The following is a 24,304-nucleotide window of genomic DNA, read 5'->3' as shown; positions in this document are numbered from 1 at the left end:
ATAGGGATTGGACAGGTAAGGGGGTACCCTCCGTCCCATATCTTGCCTGGTATAACCTATGGGCAACAGGAAATTCATCCCCAAATCCTGAATACGGGGTGTCAGCAAAAATTACCTTCACTGAAGACAATGACTTTCCAATCTGTACCTCCATCCAGGCAGTACCACTCGTTGCCAACGGGCTTCCGTCTACCTGATTAATTTTCAGATCCTCAGTCAGCACTATTGGCCTGTGATCATTCGGAATTTTGTTATACACCGAACTACTCGACAGTTTCTGACAACCTAGCTGTGTCTCGAAGGAACCTACATCATGTATTCCATACCACCCCATTCACGAACAAGCCATGTTTCGCCTTTTCTTGTAGTCGTAGGACATGTAACCTCTAATGGTTGGTCTCCTGCTCCAGCTTGGGTTCCTCGCAATTTCTATTCCTTGTCGGCCCTGTGAACTTCCCAGTCTGCTCCCTTGCCCGCCGGTCGGCTGGATAGCGTTTCCCTGTTTTGGATCTTCTTTCTTCCAGGGCTCCTGCATGCTCGCCAAAAATTACCTGTTTCACTACAATTGAAACATTTCAGATCACCCGTCTTTTTTCTAGGAACCTTGGGCGACCGTGCTGGAGATACGTGTAACTCCACCTGTCTCCCCGCTACGTTTCTGCTTCATCAACTCTGAAAAAACACAGATTAATATCATGGAACATACCCACTGTTCAATGGCCTGCCAAATCTCCTCCATCTTCGGCACAGTTGAAAGCCCCACGAACTGTGCTGGCTTGCAATCTTGCCGTGCTGCTCCTCAAGTTTCTCAAAGTTCTCGGTTTCTTATACGACCCTCACAGCTTAATCAAGACCCTCAGGACGGGCACGGTGGATGCACTCCCGCACAGTCTCCACTGCATCCTGAAACGGTTCTTGACAAGCCTACCCCTGGCCTCTTCCTGTATCTCAGGATAAGCCTTTGCCGCCAATTCCCTAAAAAGCCTGACCTAACTCGCGAAAAGTCTCCTTCAGTCACTGGTTACGATGTTGTTAGTCCACTAGAAAGTTCTCCGCTTGTCGGCTATGAGCAAACCGCGGCCCAAGCAGCCTCACAAGCTCATTGTATGTGCGCCCGTGCCCTGCCGGTGCACAACCAGCAATCAACCTCAGTGCACCCCTGTAGACTTGCAGATGAAGTACATGTACAGTGCCGCCTGCAGGTCGGCCAGCCATTTTCTTCACGACAGGATTCACCACCCCGAAATACTCGTTCCATGCAACTTTCCCGCCATTTCTGTCTGGTGCAATGTTAGGATGACGAGATACCGGTATCTTTTTTGATTAAGTTTATTTTTATGAGCTTCCGCTTTCCGAGCTAATTTTCAGTAGATATATATTTCCAAGTTTGAGTTTATTTAATCTCCAAAAAACGAAAAAACTTTAAAGAGATGTTACTGATTAAAACGAACTTAAAAATCTCCTAAAAACGAACTTGGAAAAATATATCTCGTACAAAAGATATGTCTACAAAAATAAAAATAATATTTCAAAATATCAATCCCACAAGCACTAACTGGAGAATATTATAACTCCATCAAATGAACTTTGAAAAAAAAATCGTAAAAACAAACTTGAAAACATACTTCATAAACGCGAACTTCAAAAAATGAAGTCTTTTTTTTTTAAATCTCTACTTGATGGCACTACAGGGTGTTCAAACTTTCCTTATAAAAAGAGCAGTTTCCATGGCCAAGAGCAATCGATAAATTTACCTTAAAGAGTACCCCCCCAGCGCCTCTTCGACAATGCAGCTCTGTAGATTCGTGGAAAAGGCGTCATCGTAGGAAAGTTACGGCGTGCAGTTGACTCGTGTCGGTACCACAGGCACCCCAGGAGGCCTATACGCGCGTGCGAGCGCAATTATGCTACATGGCCATAGTTTGCACGTCAATGGAAATCTAACGTCATTCTCGGTTGACTTACTGATAAATATGAGCACAAAGGAAATTATATCTGGAAATATAAATGGGCGGTTGGTGTTTGGAATCGTACTTTTTAATGACGAAAATCCTCTCCTGTACAGCTTAGAAACGACAGCCATATTGGCTAAGCACAGCCGATAGTTTGACCCAAAGATCGTGTAGCGCCGAAGGCGCAAGATAGATATATCTGCCCAAAGGGTGTAATTACCATGGGCGCCTTTTGAGCAAGCGATACGCCTGCACAGTTTACGGTAATGCTAGGCGCAGGGTCACCAGGTGCACGTGCATGCCGCAGCGCCTGCGCCTTTGCATGTGCATTACACAGGCGTATCGCTTGCTCAAATGGCGCCCATGCAATTACAACGTTTTACGTGTATTCACGGTGAAGTTTGCCATCTTGTGCCGCTTTGCGGCGCTGTGGTTTGACTACACAATTCACAATTATGCTTTGGGGTGCACTGAACCAATTCAAGCTCCATTGAAAATAGTGTAAAATCAACCAAGTTTGGAGCCCCATGGCAGGCAACTGAAGTCCCTGAGGCCTCTCAAACAAAAATCAATGTGTTGTTTGGTCCTTCAGATTTCATTTGATTTTCAATTTTTAGTAGGTTAACCAATGATTTTTTTAATTATCCGCCCAAAACAAACTCACCCCCAAAAAAGTGAATGTTGCCAAGCCTTCCCAGCGGCCATTTTTCAAATGACATCCCTCACCTTCTTGGGGCTCTTCTGACTAATTTTCAATCCCATTTTTGTCTGCTTTGCCCCCAGATGGGTGTCCCTGAATCTACAGAGATGATCCTGGGCTATACTGACACAATTCCACCATTTCTTGGCCCAAACAGACCACTCTTTTTGAAACAATCTCTTTTTCTGCGCCTCGGCCTGGCGGAGAATTTTCCTTGAATTGGGACACTGCACCCATAAGACGCCTTGAATAAAAGCTCGATTGGAAATGGGTGCATTCCACCAAAATTGTATTTCTGCGCGCGAGCTCATTAATATTTTGCTATCCCACGGGGTTTTTACAATAAGACATGCCATAATCAGAAGGCATCATAGAAATATTTCTATATATCCCGAATTTGGTACTGATAGTTTCTGGTTCAGGGTATTTCTTTCACAAAAATTCCCATATTGCGGACCTATTTTGGATAGGGCGGGCGGTTACATTCAGAAATGAGCGCTTAGTTTTACTGCTGTTTTTGGGGTATCTTCCTTGAAAGGCGAATAGAAAAAGATTTTCGTGGCTAACCCCCATGAAATTAAACGAAAAGTGATCTTCTGGAAATAATCTTGAATTTCCAGTAAAAAAAACGGAGGCCAACCTCTTCATGAGAGTCAACGGGCGGCACTATTTCGGTCCGATTTTGCACTGTTTTCGGCGCGTATTTGGTGTAGTGCAACAGCGGGCAAGTTTTCATTTACATATTCTCGGCAGCGGGCCAATCAGGCAGAACCTCCGTCGTCGGTACTCGGCGACCATCAGCGTGATCACAGAACAAAGAAGGAAAAGTCGCACCGGGACCAGCCGCCTACATACCCAATGGCAAAGCGTGTTCGAAGTGGACCGGCTAATGGGCAGGCGCGACACAGGTGCAGTTCGGAACGGCCTATCCAGGCAAGATGGCGCGGGCTTTACGCTGGTGCTAAGATCGTGGAGTCAAGTTTTACACTGCGCCTATCGATATCTGTAATTGTCCTCTGCTGAACGAATCGAAGGAATATGGTGAATTACAGCTTTTGAGATAAATGTCTTGGTTGGAGTTTGTTCCATTTATTGCACTCACGTTTGGGCAAGGGGGCATTCACTAACTTTCATAATGCTTTTCTCTGTACAGCCTGCAGCCGGCTGGCCGGGATCCCCTTGCAGCCGTGCTAATTCCCCAACTTTATTAACCGAGTTTGGGTCAGCTCGTACCCGAGTTAAGTCGTACTCTGGTCAACTCGTACTCCAGTCAAATCGTACCCCAGCCAACTCGTACCCTCGATGAGGATTACGTTTTTTCCCCTTTACTCCAAACGGTTTAATTTTATTAGGGCCTGATGATTACAATTCTGTTTATTTTTATGTTTGGTATACGATAATTTGTCCTCCCCTTTTGCACTTAATTAGTTATTATTATATAATCATTATTATTTATTATATTAATGATTACAATTTTTTTTTTTTTGGATGTGCGACTGATGGTAGATGCTATTAGTGTCTTTCAAAAATCGCTCCTTCTCCCCAAAAGAAGCTGTGACATCAATGGTTGAACCATACTATCAGAATATATTCACTGATTTTATTAACTCAAATTAATCAAGCCAAACAAGAAGCTGACATCAATCATACACGTTCGATCAAAGTATGTTCACTGATTTTATTAATTCAAATTAATCAAGCCATCCCCCCCCCAAAGACTTGGACGCGTAAATTTGAAATGGACAAAGACGTTGACTGGATGGAGAGGTACGTCTGTGGAACATTTCTGTTCAGGGGGTACGCACTGTCGTCAGATTCATTTTATGTCCTGGAAACCGTAGGGATTTTCAACGAAATGCAACTGGTAAAGGAACATTCGTTCAACAAATGTGAGCATCAAATCTTATTACGCTCTGCTGGGAAGTACGAGTTGACTCGGGTACGAGCCAACCTGGGTACGAGTTAACTCGGGCACGTGTTGACCTGGGTACGAGTTATTAACCTTGGGTGCGAATTTTGGGGTATGAGCTGACTTGGGTATGAGTTAACTCGGGTACGAATTAACCCATTTCACTTTAACCATGTCAACAAGTGTCAACAAGTCATTAGGCGTAAAGCATATTTATGCAAAATGTTATTGTTGAATTTAAAATAAAAATTAGGCTCCTACATATTATATTCAATGTGTCACATTCATCTGAAATGATATTTGAGTGTGGAAATTCAAAATGTTTGAGTGACAAAGTTGGGCCTTCTCGTGCAGACCGACTGGCCGCCTTTGCGTTTTCACGTGGACGGCAGAGAAAAGAAAGATTGCGAAAAAATTTTGTTTTCCTGCAAGAATATGGAAGCAAATTTGCTGTTTCTCTCACCCAGTGGCAGGTGTTAGAGTCTTTTAAATATGTTAAAATCACTTCTCAATCTTTAAAGGGTATTTTCAAATTGTTGATGCCTTGTTGATGCCAGGCCTAATGTTACTTGCGTGTGTTGATGCTATCATGACGGTTACATTCTCCCAGATCTGTAAGATTTATACAGACATGTACATGTACAGACATAGGCCTAGGCTTAGGTCTGTATAAACCTTGAAGTGTACAAACTCGCATACACACATTTTGGCTGATTTGATTGTGCCAACTTACTCTGCCATTGCAGATATTTGTGCATCAAAATTTCATACAACATGCGTTCTCTTAGTGAAGTTAGATGTCTGATGGCAGTAAAGGCATACATCACAACTCTGGGACTGTTCCGGGGGCCCGGGGGGGGACAAAACCATTCCCCTGAAAGAGAGAATGTCTCCCTGAAAGGGGACAATTTTTCCCAAGTGGGCTTAGGTCAAAAATATGCACATGCTATTACATGTATCAGTTTTTTCTCCTACATTTTCCATTTATATTTAGTTATTTCAGTTGTTTTTGTGAACATTGTGCCATGTCACTTGATTAACTATATCATATTAAAAGAATTGATTTTTAGAAAATTGCTTTGATGTGGTCTTTTCCCCACCTTTTATGTGCCATTGCAGACTCCTGCTCGTAATCCTAGAAGTGAATAGTAGAATTTTTTTATACGGAAGGTTTAGCATCCACTGATGTACTGATTACAAAATAATATTTTGCTTAGTTGTCATTTAAACCCCATGTATGCTTATTTTCTCTTTTTATTGTTGCAATGGTCATTTGCACAGCCAGTATAAATTGGATGAACAGGCATGTACATAACTTTGATAGAAATGGTTACAATACATGCTGCCTTCAAAGCACCTTACTGGTGTTTATGTAACTGTATAAAATATGATGAAAAAGGGAGAACATGGTGCACCTTTGAGTGTTATATAGAATAATCCGGTTGATTCAGTTCCTTTGATGTCCATTGCTGGGAAAACTGCAACTGCACTGTATTTGGAGGTAAATATAATGGAATCACAGTTGTTCACCCTTACAGATGTAAGAATTGCCTCGACTTTGTTGTCAGTGATGGTTTTATTTGGTCTTTGTTTTAGTACACTTGAGTCTGAAAATAAAAGAAATTTAGGATGAAGTGTGCACCTTTATCTCCTGAAAATATTTTAAGTTATTCTTCAATGACATTTCTCTGTGCCTTTCTTAAAATCATTGTTGGCAGGTAAGTTTACTAATTGAACTGTTTTTTCATTCATTTTGTATATCTAAGTTCAGTCCTGCTTTGGTGCACATTTATTGCCCCATATCTCAAAAAATGCAGGTTTTTGGAGGTGCAAACATGAAAATTTGAATTCCTTACCCCCATACTGTAATAATCAACAAAGTTTCCTTAATTTATATAACGGGTTTTGCCCTTACCCAGCGTACATGTATGTATTGATAAACACTGTATGCTCAGTGCTTGTCTGAGAGCTTGCGAAAAAATTCACAAGCTTACTCGGATGGGACTCGAACGCACGACCCCCTGCTTACTAGTGCAGACGTCTTAACCACTTGGCCACCGAGCTTGCCGTGGTCGGCTGGCCGACCCGAGTCAGGTGTAGCAGCGGGTACTACGAACTATTTCAAGATGTATTTTTGCATTGGGGAGATGTTAATTTATATAACAGGTTTTGCCCTTACCCAACATATATATTGATAAACACTGTATGCTCAGTGCTTGTCCGAGAGCTTGCGAAAAAATTCACAAGCTTACTCGGGTGGGACTCGAACCCACAACCTCCTGCTTTCCTTAGTTCTCAGATACGCCATAACAGTTGTTTTTAAAGCACCTTGCGGGGGACGTGCAATGGTCTAAAAGGGACTTCTCCAAATACTAAGACAGTCCCAGAGGTGTGATGTGCGCCCCTACTGGATGGGAGGTTTATTCACCTTGTAATATCTTCATGAAAATGATGAAATTCTTCCGCATTTTTCCCCTCCACACTACAGAAAATCAACAGCACGCACTCTCAATAACTGTCAGCTGTGTGATAACTTGACCAATTGCAACACAGGTCCTATCTTTTCGTTTTTGTTTTCCTGACCCCATCAAAATGAAAGTCAAGTTAAAATTGGTCATTGGAATGGAAGAAGATTGGGTTAATTACCATGATTACAGTGTGGCTTTCATCTGAGGGTGACTGGAAAACAAGAAGGGAAAGATAGGAGATGCAAAACAGCTGTGATGGCCGAGTAAGTTGGCATAATCAAAACAGCCAAAAATGTGTTTTGCCAGTTTGTACATGGCTGTCTGTAAGGTTTAACCTCACAGTTCTGGAAGTAACCCTACATAAGCCTGCATGACAGTGATTTGCATGTTTTCCATGATTTGCATGTTTTGCTGTAATGTGGTGAAAATTACTTAAACCTTTTTGGTAGGCCCATAGTGTGGGAGATATTCATAGCGCATAAATAGTGAATTTCAGGCATATGTGATGTTAAGGTTAAGAGTTTAGTAAATAATTCAATAACACTATTTTTGCCCCGGTTGATTTGAGTCCCAAGTGTGAAAATTTCATGTATGTTACAGGCTAGGCACCAACTGACCAATCAGTCACTGGATTCATGGGGAATTATTTAGTTCTGATATCTTCTTAAAAGGCTTTATATTTGCATTCAAATGATAAGTCGCCCACCTCCGTAAGGCAGCAGGAACGGATGTCATGATAAAATAGATGTGCGCCAAAGTCTGAAAGTATACATTTCGATATGCATAATTGTCAAATACTTGTGACATCTTTAGACAGTTTATAAGATATGTGTTGGGAAATAACATATGATTTGAAATATCTGTATCTCGTATGTATACAGTGTGAAACTGGAATTTGTGGGGGGAGTGAACCAGAATTTCTCCCAACCGGGGGGGCACTCCCATTGTAACAGTCAAGTTGAGCTGATAATGATAATGTGCAAGTTAATTCGTAATAATAATCACCACATTTCAGTTTTCTTCTTTATGCAAATCTAATCAAACGTACCACAGGTAAGATGAAAAAATAAAATCAAGGTACATGTAATAAAGGATAATCTGTCATTTTTGTCTGAAATTAAGATTTCTGTGAATGTCGCCATGTCATTTTGTGGGTTGAATAAATATTTTGGCAAAAACTATTACTGCAGATTCAAAGTTTTAAAGTCAAGGTATTTGGATTCCGCAAATAAATCACATTTTCATTCTTCACACAATTACCCCTATGGTTTTATCAAGGTCAAAAATGACAGTCACACTGTGATTCACAAACTAGCATATTAGGACTAGAGCCACCAATGTTTTGGGTCCATGAATCTACAGGGTATAGCTACAATTAGAGAGAAGAACCAAGACTCAGTTATGTCATCCCGACCGTGAGAATATGAGTAGTTTTTGCAGAAATGCTCATTTGTTGATAGTCCTACAATGTGCCTCACAATTTGTCATTTTGTCCATTTTGCTTCTAGTTACCACTCTCTCTTCTGAGAACAGCTCAAAACCACCCTATGGTAAGTTCAAACTAACATCGGTGTGGCCGCAGTTGCCTGTTACTCTAGTTTAGGTGTAATCAAGGGATTGAGGACTGTTATGGTTAATGACCTGTTTGCTTCATACGGATAGATCTAGATCTTGACCAGTTACCTCATTGCTGGGTTCGCTCCATCCATTACGCGAGTTTAGGTGTTAGTGAACCCATGTTCTTGTTTTATTTCTCTGCATTGATTAGTGAACCTATGATGGATCACTGATCACCAATAACAGGCGAATTGGGCCTATCATGCCTATGTGCTATGGTATGTTAACCATGTTAATCTTCAAGTCTTATGACATCCAACATAACATGCCTGACCCTAGCTCCACACGTAGGGCTGTGAATGGCTCTCTTTTGAAATTTGTCATTATACTGTTGCCATCACAACCCTACTTCGGTGAAGGACGTTAACACCTGAAATCCTAACTTCAGAAATGTCACAAACTTTGAATCCTAATGTCTTCTGAAAGAGAAATGACAGCACATTTTTACTTGCACTGATATAGTCTGGAGAGTTTGGACATTCGTACTATCACCCTTAAGCTCATCAAAATCCTACATTTTCCCATGTCATTGAACCTTAAAAAATTTGACCTGTGATGCACTGGTGCATGTACATGTACAATGTACGTGTGCTAGTTGTGGATGTTGTCATCTAAAAATAATGCCTGGATGTCTCCCAGCGAGGGGGCACATCTATATATGAAGAATCATACAAAGCAAAGCGCCTGTCTGGTGCCTTGACTTTGCATGCACAAAACAATTCCATGCTCCAAAGTTGTGTAAAAACACTTTACATGTATATACCGGGTACGTTGGCATACAATTCAGCCTACATTTTACATACATGTGTAAGTACTTACTGGGTACATACATGTAATTATGGAACTTTCTGTGAAGGTACATGTACATGTATCTGCTATAGTTGGGGTGACTAACACGATTTCCAAATTCTACTGGGGTATACACTTTTGTGCAGTAGGCCCAAGTTTGAGACGGCAAAAGCTAGGATGTTTTTGGCTTTATCGCAACTTTGCGAAAAAGGCATTCTTTTGTTCTGTTTTTGGCTTTTGCACATACCGGTAGTGCACTATGTGGAAAAGCCTTTGTTTTCAGGTAACTGAAGCGGCTTTTGTTTTCTTTAAAAAATTATTTTCATTTTCTTTTCATGTTTTTTAGCTGTTTCGATCACCAGCCAAAACAGCTTTTGTTTTTTAAACTCAAACACTTTGAAAGTATCAAGAGTAACAATTCTACATGTAGCTTTTGCCATGGTGCTCAAATTTTTTTGGTAGCAAAAAGGTATTCAAGAGAAAGGACATCACCAGAGAAATAGTTAAATACAGTTCATACTGTTTACAGGCCAGGGAGTACAGAAGTAACATTTTGCCCTGTCGTGGTACTGTATGGTACCATTGAGATCATGATTACATGTACATTCCTTAAACTGATTTTCTTAGTTTTTTAAAAACTTTTGATTTCTAGCCAGTTGTTGATTGAGTCTATTTGTGGTTGGAATCATGCCTGTGTATTCTGTAGTGCCTAATGGAAAAGCAAAAGGTGCAGGAATGAACGATGTTTGTGACATTTTCTCAATTTGCTGACAGCTGGTGGAGTTGAAGAATGGAGAGACATACAATGGACATCTCGTTGCATGTGATAACTGGATGAACATTAACCTCAGGGAAGTCATCTGCACATCAAGGGTAGGTGCACAAATGCTGTAAATGTAAAACAAATTAAAGTTAGTTTTCTGAAACTTGACTTCAATCATTTACGCTTCAAATCAGTAAATGTGGTAGCTTTTATATGCCTAGTCTACTGTCTGCAACCTACACAGATTACCAATACATATACGTTTGCATTATTTCCTGGTCCATTACTTCCACACGCTAAATTCTCGATCACCCACAGTGTGCCCTCACTCACTCGACTCCAGCGAAGGCGGCCGCCATGTTCTTCCTCTTTTCTTTGCGCCATTACTATTGGACGTGTTTTGGTCCCGCTCCGAAAATTTTCCGTCGCTACTTGTGTTTTTGGTGTTATTTCTTGATCACCTAGTTCGTTTGTTCAATCTCATTCTTGTGAACGGTACGTCTGTTTCATTTTCCCTGTATGTATATACTATATATTTGCCATTCCTTTTCAGTCTTGCGCAAGGTGGAAGACTGATTTTTTGTCAACCTAGTTTTGTATCTCCCTTTTCTAGACTTCGCCTGGTGGTGCTGTTTGCTTTTCTTGTATATATTTTCTTGATTTCAGAATAAATTTGAGTTAGTTTACCCAGTTTATTCTCCTTGTTCTATTATTTGTCTGTATATACCTAAATTAGCTTCGCCCCAGTTGTGGCGTGTTTGTACGTATTTGTTATCAAAATATCTTGAGAGTGATTTTCTTGTTATTCTGGATTTTGTTTATGCTTCTTGATTTGTGCTTGTATTTCACCAGAAATTTCGGCGATTCTTTGTTCTTTGTCACTCTGGATTACCCTTGGGTGACCTCTTACAGCAAGAAATTGTCTCTTCCTCCTGTATGAATATCATTTTGTCTTTTGCAAGTGGACTGAATGACTTGAAATCTCCTTTCTTCAGTTGTTCATGATGTGTCTTCTGTGTCTTCTATTTTCACCTTGTATTCCAGTTTATCTTTTTCAGGGTCCTATACATCGCCTAACACTTTCTGTTTTCTGCAGTTGGAGTTCCAATGATTTTTCTGTTGTCAGTCTTCCATTCTGTTAGCTTGTATTTGAAATCCACTCTTTTCCCTTGAAGCAGCTCTGCATCCAGGACAGTGTCAATTTCGCCAGTCTTCGCCACACTTTGCTACACTTCACCAAAATGTAGCCTTTTCAACTGAATTGGTGGATGTGCATATGTCATCCATGTACATGTATGTGTCCTGGTCTAATATTCTGGATGTTTCTGGGTAGACTTCAGCCCCTTCAGTGGCTGTTCACCTCAGTCCTGTCAATGCCATAGCAGGTGCTGATATGTCGCCAAAGTTTCATACCACTTCTTTCACATAAATGTCTGGTTCTCGAGCCTCGTAGTTTATCCACAGAAACCTGTTTACATGCTTAGTGTTATCTGGGGTTCTGACTTGATGGTGCATCTTTGCTATGCCGCCTGACGCAGCAATCGGAAATTGTCTGAACCGGAATAAAACTCCAAAGAGATTGTTAAAGAGATCAGGTCTCTTCTGCCTGTAGCTGTTTAGTCGATGACCGTTGAAGCTGGCAGACAAATTGAAGACAGTACAAACTGGCATACTCTTCTTTTCAAGACGAATGACTGGGTGGTGGGAAATGAAGTGAACTCGACCATCAAAATTATTTATCCCGTTGTTGCTTAACTTTCTTGAATATCCTTTTGTTCCATTTAAGTGTATTTTCTTTCTTTTTGGAGCTTCTTTTCTATGGATAATACTTTGGCCACAGTTGTTTCTGTTGCCAGGTAGCTCTTTTGGATCTTTCTTCATGGGTAGGGAACCAGCCATCTATTGTCAATGTTCTTGCATGAGTTTCACATTTTTTCAAACTGACATAGTTCACTGGGTCCCAGGTTTAGGCTACTGGAAGGTTTTGAGCTGCAATTTTGTATCCTAAGCCCCATACTTTCTGTTGACCAAAACTCACTGAGATCTGTCTTGCTAATCACAGTGGATGTTTGTTAGGTAATCTAAGAATCACCCAACTCACTACCGAATCTCTTAGGACCTTGCCATCTATTTGTTTTGTGTACCTCCATGCATGCCAGGATGATCAACACCCAGCATTATGTCAACCTCTCCAAACACCCATCTGATCTTTTCTTGACACTCTTCTGGTAGTGGAGGCACTGTGGTTATTTTGGGAACTTCTATTGATGCCACTTTGTACGCTTTGTTCTCACAAAACACCTTGATTTCATGCTGTTTGGTGATGTGTGTCTCACTCATTACACCCAGATTTGTGATATCTACGCTGATCAGCTATCCCTTTCCCTGCAGTCCAAGTCTTTGCACTGTTACTTCTTGGACCAGGGTTACACTCGCACTACAGTTGAAGACAATGTTTCCGGTTATTTTCTTGTCAGTAGCCCCAATGTCAGTCGTCAGCAAGGGCAGTGTGGCATTGGTGTAATCTGCGCTGGTTTTACATGCCATTACTTGGGTGGTCAGTGTTGTTGAAATGACAGGCTTGCTACATGGAGGAGGGGATGACGATGGGCATCACACTAAGGGTATTTCTTCTTTCTGTAACATGTTGTGCCCTTTGCTGGCTGTCTTCAAGCAGGCGTGCTTGTCTTTCACATTTTGGACGTGTTCTTTGGGAGTCAGTTTCAATATTGCGGGGCACTGATCAGGCCAGTGATTGTTGGTCGTGCATACCCAGCACTTTTCCCACTTTTTCGTTCTTGACGGGCTGTCCTGTTGTCAGATGTACTCTGGCTTCTTGAGATACTGTCATACTGGTTCTTCTGATGGGAGCAATTGCCCTCTTTCTGGTCTTTGTCTTGTTCTCGAGAAATCTGAGAAGTCCTTCAAGAGAAGCGTTCTCCCTGTCTTGTATTATTCGGGCATACACCTTTCTATCTTCTGCAGACAATTTCTGCTCGATTAGAGCTAGCATGTGGTTGTTGTCCAGGTCTGCCTCTTTGCCTATTTGTTTCAGGACATTGAAGTTGCATCTTACCAGTTGAGTAAGCTCGCAAAAATGACTGTCTTCTCCATTACCAAGTGCTTTGAATTTAGCAAGATCTTGAGTCACTACATCAGAGATGATTCTTGAGTCACCACAGTACTTGTGCAAATACTCCCAGCCCACATCATAATCAGTTCCGATACCTTTAAGTAACTTCAGTGGTTTGTCACTTACACTACTATACTCTGCAGGATGGAGACAACATGTCTTACATCATAGGCAGGTTTAATCATGTGCTTGAAGTCGTCTCTGAAGTAGTAGTTTCTGACGTCCCCTGTACCGGTTATGTTGGTAGCTTGAGTTTCTCTACCCTTGGTTTCAATTCGAACAGACCAGCAGCTCTCATGCAGTTCGGTACTGACACTGCTGTCTGGTTGGCCAGTATAATTTGAAAATCCTTGGGAGTCATCTCCTTTGAGAAATGCTGAAGCACTTATTGAAACATTTTCAGCCGGTTGGTCAGGAACAACTTTCTCGGATTGAGCCTTCCTTAATTGGTTTAACTTCAGCTTCAACTTCAGGAAGTCATCTATACAGACCTGAATGTATTAATTCTTCTTCTTGCTCATATTTGTCAAGGTCGGCTATCGTGTCATAGTACTCATCGTGTTGGTCTTGAAGTTCTGTGAGAGCAACTTCAAGTTTCTGGAATTCCACAGCCAGCTCTTCTGTGGGATCTTCTTGCATTATGTGTTGTTCCAACACTTTGGCTGTGTAAACCTGGTCTTGCTGGTTCAGCATTTTATTTTTCTCTCATTCATCTTGGCCTCAATATTTGACAGTAAATTGACTTGTGGTGGGCTCAAGATGAATGAAGAATGGAGTACGTTGCAGCCGGTGTTTAATGTATGAAGATTTACCGTTATTTTTAATAATTCATCAAAATCATCATTCAATTCTGCAAAGAACAAAAATGGACATACTTTTGAGTGTCTATGCATTAAATCCAGCGGAGCAGTCTGGATAAATCATTACTGATAAAATTGTTCCAACAAAGCCATTTCAATTAAGAACAAAATTATGATCTTAACAATAATGATCTGATAATTACAAAGCATGTGTCATATCAAACAGAAGATTCAAACTTACTACTGTGACCTGATGCAACGTTCATAGTTCAGGAACAACTTGCAGTTCGTTCAATAGATGCAGTTCACAACAGATGCAGTTTACTACAGATGCGTTTGAGCTGGATTACCAAAGGCTTTAAATTACAAGGGAAAAACACTAAATCAGCTAAAGTTTAGCCCGGTACAACAACAACAAAAATAAGTTCTGATATTCTGTTCTGAAGAGAATTAATAACAGTGTCATGCCCCGCTTGCGTCATGCATAATGTGGGTGACGTAATTTGTGTGATTTCATACATGTCCAGCATTGAGCGTAACTGATCGAAACGGTTCTGCTCAGTGGTACCGGTACATGTCTAGCATGGATTGCACCAATGACAGGAAAAAGACAAGAAAGAAAGCTACACAACAGATATGTTGTTTGTGTGATTTTTTTATTCAAATTGATTTCAGAGCAATGGCAACTTACTCATGCGTTTTAAGTTAAATTACAAGATCATACTTATGCACAAGTTAAATGTACAACCCACTATTATGAAAATCACATGTACATGTATTGGAAACAATTCATTTTACATGTAGCGTAAATTTAAACCATATGGTAAGCATTGGTGTGTTGTACCATTGATAACCCAAACAGTGTGATTAGTTGCCATGGAAAGCAAATGGCAACAGTTTAAAATAAAAGTCTGTCCATACAGTGTATATCAAAAACATCCAATATAATTATCGATTTTGCTTTTATATCAATATGAACGATATCGCTTAAACATTGAAATCAATATATCGAAAGCTCTGATATAATAAAAAAACTATAATAATAAAGTAGTTGTTGTTATAGACGGTATCATCTCTTGAAATAAAATTGTCTTTTTTGTGACCAAGAATAGAAGGCAATAACTTTACCTTTGATCTGTTTTTTCCTCTTCACAAAAGCTTATAAAAAGTGGTAAAAAGTAAACAGCTATGTTGTGTACACTGATATTTTGCATCGTTACGTACATGTACATGTACAGACTTGCATGTACAACGCATGCTGTACATTTAGCAGGGCACCTTTCCACACTAGGGAAAATGCGTACACAAATAAAGTGTAAAATACCCTTGTGTCTGGGTACCAAACCTTACTGGTTATTGCCGTTGATCTGTTATTGCACACATAGTAGAGCAGAGCTTTGACTGCCGGAAGCCATGAAGCTCGAAGACTGTTTTACATGTGGCTGTTACTTCAACGTTAGTGAATTTTGTCTGGTACTTGTGTGGGTACTTTTTTCTATATGACACCAGGCACGATCGTCGAGTGGTTAAGGAATAGCCTTTGCCCAAACTTGTATGAATGATGCATCTGAGTCTTGCGCTGTCTCTGCATATACGTGTAATAGCTGGGGGTGATATATATTCATGTCATATTGTGTTGTAGCAATTTCATCCATGATGATTGGTTGAAGGAGGAACTTACTGTCCCGAGAAGCAGTGAACATACAAGCCAGGGTTTGGGCAAGTAAAATCACATTGTCAATGCATGAAGCCGGCTGCTCAGATCATGGACTGCCTGGAGTGTGCATGCCTTACCATTTGAGTATACCGTTCTGACCACAGGTTGTTGGTGTTGTCAGGTGCTCTTTTGTTTGGGGAAGATTAAAAGAGCTTGTGAATTCCAGCAGACTTATCACATGCTGTATGATTAGGACTAGTTGGAAGGGGCCTAAGCTGCCTCACTGAAAAAAGGTGTTCGGCATTGTCAGAGCTTATTTGAAACAGATGTCAGTTTCTTAGCACCAGTATTTCACCACTGGAATGTTTGGATACCATCCAGGATAACTCACAAAATTTTTTTTATTGGGTAACACTTGGTCACCGTTCAGTGGTATCTACTAACTGGTTACCATACCATACAAATACACAAGCATGATAAGGAAATAAAATGTGCTTGGCTGGTCTTAAACACACATTTAAAACCGGCTCAGGAGAACGGACATGACATATGCCTGAGCTGCAGGCGAGGGCATTTCTAGTCACGGTGTTCAGTCTCCTGAGCCAGTCGTAAACGTTATTTTAAGAGTGGCCAAGCACATATTTATTCCCGTTCATAATACTCTTTTAAGTCGGAGAGTCAAAAAATGTCAATGTATGATAGATTCCAACAATTCCGTCTAAAATTTATTTTCATTTTCCCAAATTCCCCTGTCCATTTTATGGTACATTCCTTGTTGTCCAAAAGAATTTCCTCATATAGACTTGGTGCGTACGTGGCAAGCCGCGTGCACACAGACTCTTGATTAATCAGAATCAATGAAACTGTCGCGTATCCAGATGCCAACTCGTGATTTACTCAGCAGGCATTATCACTTCTCAGTGGGCATTATCACTTCGCAGCGGGGCATTATCACTTCGCAGCGGGCATTATCACTTCGCAGTGGGCACCATAAAATGTGAATTAATACACAATCAAGTTGCACGTTGTTGAATAGGGAGACTATCTGAGATATGAATACCATTTAATACTGAGCCCGGCCAGTGAGCACATTTGGTTTTACCTGTGGTATTGTTTGATTATCATCAAACAGCTGGTTACCATATGAAAAAGTAGAAATACTGTTTAATTCGGATACATATCAGCAACTGACCACCTGCTTACCAATTTGCACAATTGGTTTTCAACCCTTCAGGATCTTTTATATTGCCTTTAGTTATCATAACAGTATTAGCAACATCAGATATTTAGAACCTGTGAGTTACAGTTCCATATGAAACCAAATAAACACCACCTGATAGCTCTAATAATCCCAAATCCTTCGATTTCAATATGATTCTACATACACATACATGTACACCCAGGGGGTCAGGGCTAATCTATGAACACCAGTGATACTGTCAAAGTCATTCAGTCACAGTGGTTACCAGTGGCTATCATTGCATAACAATACTAAGTTCCAAATAAATCAACTTCAAGGGGGTCAGGATGGAAATCATTTGGTGACTTGATGTTGGAAGACAGAGCATTTTGTTTCACATGATGTCAGGCCAGTCATTGTAATTAACTGTAGAAATATTTCAGTCTTGATACAGTAGCACCACTTTATAAATTTGTACATACACCAGTACAAGTTTGATGCCTCATTACTGGTCAGAGTGAGTGAACAAGTGAATGTGAGCGAAGTTGTTGACAACTCAGCAGCATTCCCTAGACAGATTGCTAACTTTCTTTTGAAGTTTATTCCACAGGACTCTGAGTAGAGGTTTTGGGTTTTAAGGTTCATTCTCTACAGTATATGTGCTGTCCTTCTTGAGACCGAGGCTCTTTCATCAGACCGGCGCCTTTGAATGGTCACCAGATACAGGCGCCTTATAAATGCTGTATTATTATTATTATTATTATTACAAACCTGTATATTATTGGTCTTTGAAGTTTGAAGTCCCTCTTTTGCCAAACATACATGTACATGTAGGATGGAGACAGATTTTGGAGAATGCCAGAGTGCTATATACGAGGGAGTACCATTAAGTACCTGCGAATCCCTGATGAGGTGATAGACATGGTCAAAGAAGAGGTTGTTGCAAAAGGGCGTGGGAGAGGTGGAGGTCAACAGAGAGGGCGTGGACGGGGAGGACCAGGAAGAGGAGGTGAGTACAATTTGACATCAGAAAGACTTTTGATCTTGCTAAAGACAGATAACAGTGATTGTTATTGTGGAATAACTTGTCCAAATTAGTATTAAAATCTGAGATATTTACACAACACCAAGGTTGCCTTGAAAATGAAATTGTCATGCAGCTTCATGTATATTTTATCATTATGTTAAATAATTTTCTGTTGCCTACAATGAGTATATTTGCATCTTTCAGATGAAATTTGATACAAAGTACTGGACTAAGATTCTATTTGCTCTACCAGTTGCTGTATTAAATGAAAAATTGATGCAAATCCTGTTAACTTCAGCCCCGGAGTTTGGAACACTAAATTTTGGGTGGCCAAAGTTTACAGAAATATTACTCTTTGCTGGTGTCAGATTTTACAATGTACGTGTACCTCAAAATGTGTATTTCCCCATTGATGTTAACACAATGATTTATTATGCTCTCTTACTGATAGCCAGCAATAGTTTCACAAGCAAGTGGTAGGCCAAAAAAACCCCAAAACAAGACATGTACAGGCCCTCTGTTGATAACAAAGTACTGAAGATTTTCCCACCATGTTCTCTGCTGCCCTCATAACTCTCTAAGCTTCATTGTGACTTGAAGTCTATTCTGTCATTAGAAGGGCAGGTTTGTTGTTGCATTAAAGCCTTATGTCCTCATCAGAATGTGTGAGATTCTTGAAATACCAAACCTCACAGCCATATGTGTTCCCCATGCTGTGCCCTGGGCTGAGTTGAAAGGATAAAAATACCTGATTGACACTGGATTAACTTGAAACCAACATCCTGCACTTGTTATGCACTGTCATTGATAGGTGGTTTCTTATAATTGGGGACTGATTTTGAAGAAGTATTATGACAACCCATGCTTGTCTACCATTTTGCTGCAGTTCATCTGGCCCCAAGCTGTTATACATTGTACATTTAAAGGTGAACATCATCCAGGAGTGTGTGCTCTTGGGATATGAAGCACATTCCCTGTGAAATAACAATACATGTACTTGGAAATATCATTCAAAAGTAGAATATAATTTCTATCAACTGTACCCTCAAAATGTGCAATTTTTTGGTGATTGTTAAGGAAAGAAATTTCAAGTGTCAAGATTTTGACTTCCCAAAATCCCATGGTTGGAGTGCTAGGTGCTATATATGTTTCCTTCAAATATGTTCTCACAAACATGAACTTGCTCTCATCACTTTGAAATCTTGACTACATGTACATGTACAGTCCATGTAGTTTCAACTGTCCTCCATTGTGTCTACAAGCGGAAAATTGGGAACTTATTGTGCTGTGGCTTCCACTCTCCACTGCCTAGGCCCAGCAGCTCCTGCAGCTCATAATTAGGCCAGTGCAGTTACATGTACATGTACCAGTAGCTACCTAACCAGCCTTGGACTAGGACTTCTACATTTACGCTTTTGCACAAACAGGTCTGGTCTGGTTTCTCGCATTTTAGATGCAATTTAACCATGTTTTGGGATTATGTACAAGATGGAAGCTAACCCAATAGTTCAAGTCCAAGACAAAAATGCACAAACGGAGAGGAAGACAATGCTTATTTTTAGTTGAAAAGAAGATATTGCTGGCTGAAAATTTAAAATTCTCGTAGATGTACATGTATATGATGAAACAGCCTGGAACTGGTCCAGGTCATTGGTAAAGGCAACTGTGCTCATACTGTACATGTACATGTGTGTGTTGTGGCCAAGGTACAGTGTACATGTATGTACTTGACCAAAAGTTCCTTTTATTATCCAATAGTTAATTAGAATAGTATCAGGCATTGTTTATAATCTGACATGAGTGCCGACTTTGCGGAAAATACTGTGCATGTACAGGTTTGTACCTTTTTAATGAATGACTTTACCTTCCTGAAAGGCACCTTGTGGTGAATTTTCCTTAAGTGCACTTTGTATGTAACTTATTAGGCCAGCTAGCAAAGTGTGAAAACAACATGTGTGACACCTTTAGGGGTTAATTTGAAAAGTGCCCTTTTTAAACTTTAAATTTGTCCATGATTTTCCTGATCATTGAGGCTGATGAGGTTGTTATGATATTCAGGTAAGACAATGTTCGGTGAATAATTTTCTCATAGTAAACAAAATCTGTATTGCATAAACCTGATAAAATTGGATTTCATCAAATTTAATGCCACTTCATGCACATTTCCAAGAAGGTGTGTACTCTAATACTACTCAGAACTCTCACAATGGTATTGCTGTCACAGTGAAACAGTCATCATGTTTGATTTCAGTCATGGGAAAATAAGAAGGCCTTCTTTTTCCATGTTCCAGTCAGGTACATGTAGAATGTATCCCACAAGTAAAAGTTGTATCAGTCATATTAATGAATGTCAGCATGGTGATAATAAAGGATCTACATGTACATTTAAATGAATTTGTTTGTTTAAATGTGAAAATGGCATTGTAAGAAGCTAGTTTGTGCATGCAAGCATTTATATTTTGGTCTCCCACCTTTAACCAGTGACCTTGTGAAGCTGACAAGCGCTGTAGGGGTCTTCCACTTTATGGGAGGCACAGCCCACTTCCTCAGGTTTCAAAGTGAGTTCTGATTGGCCTGCTGTGATCATAATCTTCAGAAATGAGCCAAACCTTATGGGATAAGGGAGTATTGTTTAAGCAGTCCCAGGAAGAGTAACACCAAGACTTGCATTTCTTGGCTTAAGTGGAATTTAATTTCATACAGTATGTCATTATACACTTGTCTATTTCTTTGAAGCACATTGTTGATGTTGTGAAAATATTTTGTTTGCTGGTTTGTATTTGAAGGGATATATCTTTCTTGTGCTTACATTGCATACTTGTACCCATGCAACTTTCTCATTCTGAGATAATTTACCAGGTGAGGCTTTTTATACACTACATGTACAAAAAGAAATTTCTAAATCTGCCATGAAATAAATTCAAGTTGTCACGGATGTCATTCAGGGTGTCATGAAATAAATTGGCAATGTCCTGACAGAAATTTGTGGTAATTGAATACTAACTTATGTTTTTAATGTCCCTTCAGGGCCAACATGCATACATGTATACATAATCCAGGCTCCATGGGGCCAACAAGTGCATGGTGTGAAGATGTCATTAATCTTTGTGTGTGTCTTTTTTCATGGTGTGACATGGCAAGTGTGAAGCCTACCTTTCTCCATAATATCTTCACATCAAACCCTTTCTCTCTGCCTTGGCTCACAGTCAGCCTCACTAGTCAACATCTCTCACAGCATACCAGGCCACCCCAGCAATATATCCAATCTCACACATGCTGACTGCATGCGGGCTGTCTCTCTTTCTCACTGACCCCTATCGGTATCAGTTTAGGTATCTCTGGGCAAAAGGGTTCCCTCCCTCCAAGGTATTAGCAAATTAACCTCCTCACGCCCTGCACCTGTGGAGACAGGACATTTCAACCCTATCTCCTGAAGGCACTGCATGCTGGCAGGCTGCTTTAACCCTCTCTCGTAATTTTTTCAACCCTTATTCCAGCTGCTTGCCATCTGCAGCTGGGAAACCTGATTCGGCTGGCATTATTGCCAGTGAGACTCCCTTGTGTCATAGCAAGTGCTCCAAGCTTAGAGCTACATGTACATGCACATGTAGGTGTACATATACAGTACCAGTAGATATTTTCTCCTGGCTTGATGCAGGGTAGCGTTCATAAACTAAGTATTGGTTGGAGAAGAATTCCGCATCATCATGGAGGAGTCGTGGTAATATCATGTCTTTGTGGATGAGTGTTTCTGACAGGCTTAGCAGCAGGATGTCAGTATGGATCAGGGGGAGTACATGATGTACATATTCTCTACTTAATGAAATGTCTATAGATAAACCACGTGGCTGATGTGAAACATCCAAAAAATCACCCTTAATTGGTTTTTGCACTCAAGAATGTATGATGTATTGGCCTAATTTTCTTTGAGTGTTCCACATGTATTCTGATGTAAGTGCACAAACATCATCATGTACATGTACATCATTATCTAAGCTTATTTTCATCATAAATGTTATTTGATGGTGTCTGTTCTTGCATTTATGTAATTAGAATTCTTTTTATTCTTGTAATGTAAGGTACAGTATACTAATTCATGATAAAGTTTCTAATTATTTCTGCGTACCATGAACTACTCAAATCTTGAAAATCAACCAATGTAGAAAAAGATCACCGCACAAACTTACATTTTGCAAAACTACATGTACATGTTACTTGTATACTATCACATAAAGACATTCCTATTGAGATTAACAAGTTGAGTCTTGCTTAAAAGTGCACCAGCAATGGATTTTTCTTCAACCGTATTTTCTTGAATATACATGTACATCCGCATTGAAAGTGCACTTTTTCAAACATTTGAAATTATCCATGCTTTCCTGGACAACTGAGTTTGTTACATGAATATGCAGTGTATGTCAGCTTGCATGGTATTGAACCCTGAACTTTGTTGATTTTACCCAGTTTTCAATGGGGTTTGAATTAGTGCCCCTGACATCGTGACATGTCTGTATACATTTAAGTGGGGCAATGATCAGTGGCCTCTTGGTTAGCCAGTGACAAGCTATAGGCCTGTGGGTGGCTTCTTTGCCTGGGACTGGGAGTGATTGGTAGGCTGTGGCTATTCAAGTCAAGGAATAATATTAACGTCTAATAACTGTAGTGTCTTACTTGGGAAGTGAGAGGCAATATGTGCATACAATGTACATGTACATGTCCTTGTGGTTGTGAAATGTTTTGGTTTGGGCTTGAATAAAGAAGTGATGGATGTGGCAATGGTTGTTTTAATTCATTACCTGTACTTGGTTGAGAAACCCTCCTGAACTATTAGGAAGATACATACAAATATTATAAGAAGAAAACATTTATTAGTATTTAGTAAATGGTTAAAACTGTGATATTGGTCAGTGTTTGAGAGGCTGTGAGGCTTTAGCCATCAGTTTGGCTTCTTGGTCAGGAAACGGTTGGCTGTGAGATTGTACGTGTACAGTACTACTTTATGTGAAGTGAATTTCTCATCTTGAAATTCAAATGACTGTATGTACATGCAGTCATTTCGAATAATATTTTTTATAACGTCTTAACAAGGAGATTTTCGAGGAGAAAAGATGGTTTGATTTTTCCCCACTGAGATTTGAGAGACTTTTCAAATTCTCTTTCAGTATGTTGTATTTCTTCCCTTGTGCTTACCTACATGTATGTCTTAGTTTGAGGTGACCATGCATGATATATGTATGGGGTAATAATTCAACAAACGATCTCAGCTTACTCAAGGTGCCCAAATGGTCCGAAAGGTAATACAAGAATTACATTTGTAAGAGGAATTTGAACCGTCAAAAGTAACGGACATCATATATACACATACATGTATAACTTACTTGACTGGAGCCAACTTACCCCTGCGTGTAATGATTTTTTTGAATTGTTTACGTTATCGGCTTACATGTGTTGTTCAAGAAACCACAGGGTTGACTGATTTAAATCACCTTGATTCAAATCACCGATTTAAATCTCAATTTAAATCAAGTGATTTAAAAAAACTCACTGATTTAAATCAATATATTTTATTATTTGGACAAAGGGCAAAAATGTTTCAATTTTTAAATTCTTTTCACCTGATTGGTTTCTTTTTGCAGGGTATTGCACATTTTTAACAACAAATCCCCTCTCTCAGCCTTTTAATTACCAGTTTTGAGAAAAAGGATAAATTCACATGATGTGTTTCACACAGTCTGGGTTGGCAGGATTTCTTTGTTCAATTAAGTCCACTTGTTTTGATTTAAATCAGGTTTTTGAACTCAGTGAATGAATTTAATATGAAGGATAAATCATGATTTAATTTCACTTCATTTAAATTGCCCACTTCAGAATTTGACATGGTGAAGTGTACATCAACCTTTTGTCTCTACAAGTACATACACTGTATGTATTTTACCGAGATTAGAAATGTTGGTCATCATGCAGTGAAACTAAAACCGGCAACAACATGCCCTTGATAAAGTGTTTTTTAATCAAGCCTACATGTAAGTCACTGCTCTGTTAATCACAAAGGAGCTGGATCACAAACAAAACAAGACTACTTTTTGTGCAAATTAGGTGCTACAGTATACTGCATACATTTTACTGGGTTAGACAATGTTCAAAGTGGTTTGTGAATTTAGCCAATTATATGTACTTGATGTAAATTTCTCCATTCAAATCCAAAGTCATTTAATTTTGTAGCAAAAGACATGAAAGAGATAAAGAAAATTGATACACATGCAGCTAATTTGGTTGCTTTTGAACAGATACATGTAATTGAGCCAACTT

The 24,304-nt window shown here is 39.8% G+C and overlaps 1 protein-coding gene and 1 long non-coding RNA gene across 5 annotated transcripts in view; one reads left to right on the top strand and one right to left on the bottom strand.

Annotated features, from left to right (window-relative positions):
- Positions 1–3,528: 3,528 nt before the first annotated feature.
- Positions 3,529–24,304, top strand: part of lsm4 (LSM4 homolog, U6 small nuclear RNA and mRNA degradation associated) — a 51,708-nt gene continuing 30,932 nt past the window's right edge. Inside the window, exons 1-4 of one of the 4 annotated variants that reach the window (XM_087144563.1) lie at positions 3,536–3,724; positions 8,538–8,579; positions 10,210–10,308; positions 17,803–17,977. In XM_087144563.1, coding sequence (XP_087000689.1) covers positions 8,577–8,579; positions 10,210–10,308; positions 17,803–17,977 — 277 coding nt within the window. In that variant the 5' untranslated portion in view covers positions 3,536–3,724; positions 8,538–8,576. Of the gene's footprint in view, positions 3,725–8,537; positions 8,580–10,209; positions 10,309–17,802; positions 17,978–24,304 lie in introns of all 4 variants that reach the window. The other 3 variants (XM_022251269.2, XM_087144565.1, XM_087144564.1) reach the window with 3 other exon arrangements.
- The window catches only part of LOC147797167 (uncharacterized), a 59,242-nt gene continuing 45,121 nt past the window's right edge, over positions 10,184–24,304 (bottom strand). The window contains exons 2-3 of the long non-coding RNA XR_015427435.1: positions 14,373–14,487; positions 10,184–10,323 (exon numbers count right to left, since the gene is read on the bottom strand). This is a non-coding gene — a long non-coding RNA (uncharacterized LOC147797167). The remainder of the gene's footprint in view (positions 10,324–14,372; positions 14,488–24,304) is intronic.

This window comes from Acanthaster planci, linkage group LG12 (assembly GCF_054643075.1).
Source record: "Acanthaster planci isolate LZ-2023a linkage group LG12, COTS_SCS, whole genome shotgun sequence".
NCBI classification, from domain to species: Eukaryota; Metazoa; Echinodermata; class Asteroidea; order Valvatida; family Acanthasteridae; genus Acanthaster; species Acanthaster planci.
This window is presented reverse-complemented; position numbering and strand designations above follow the sequence as displayed.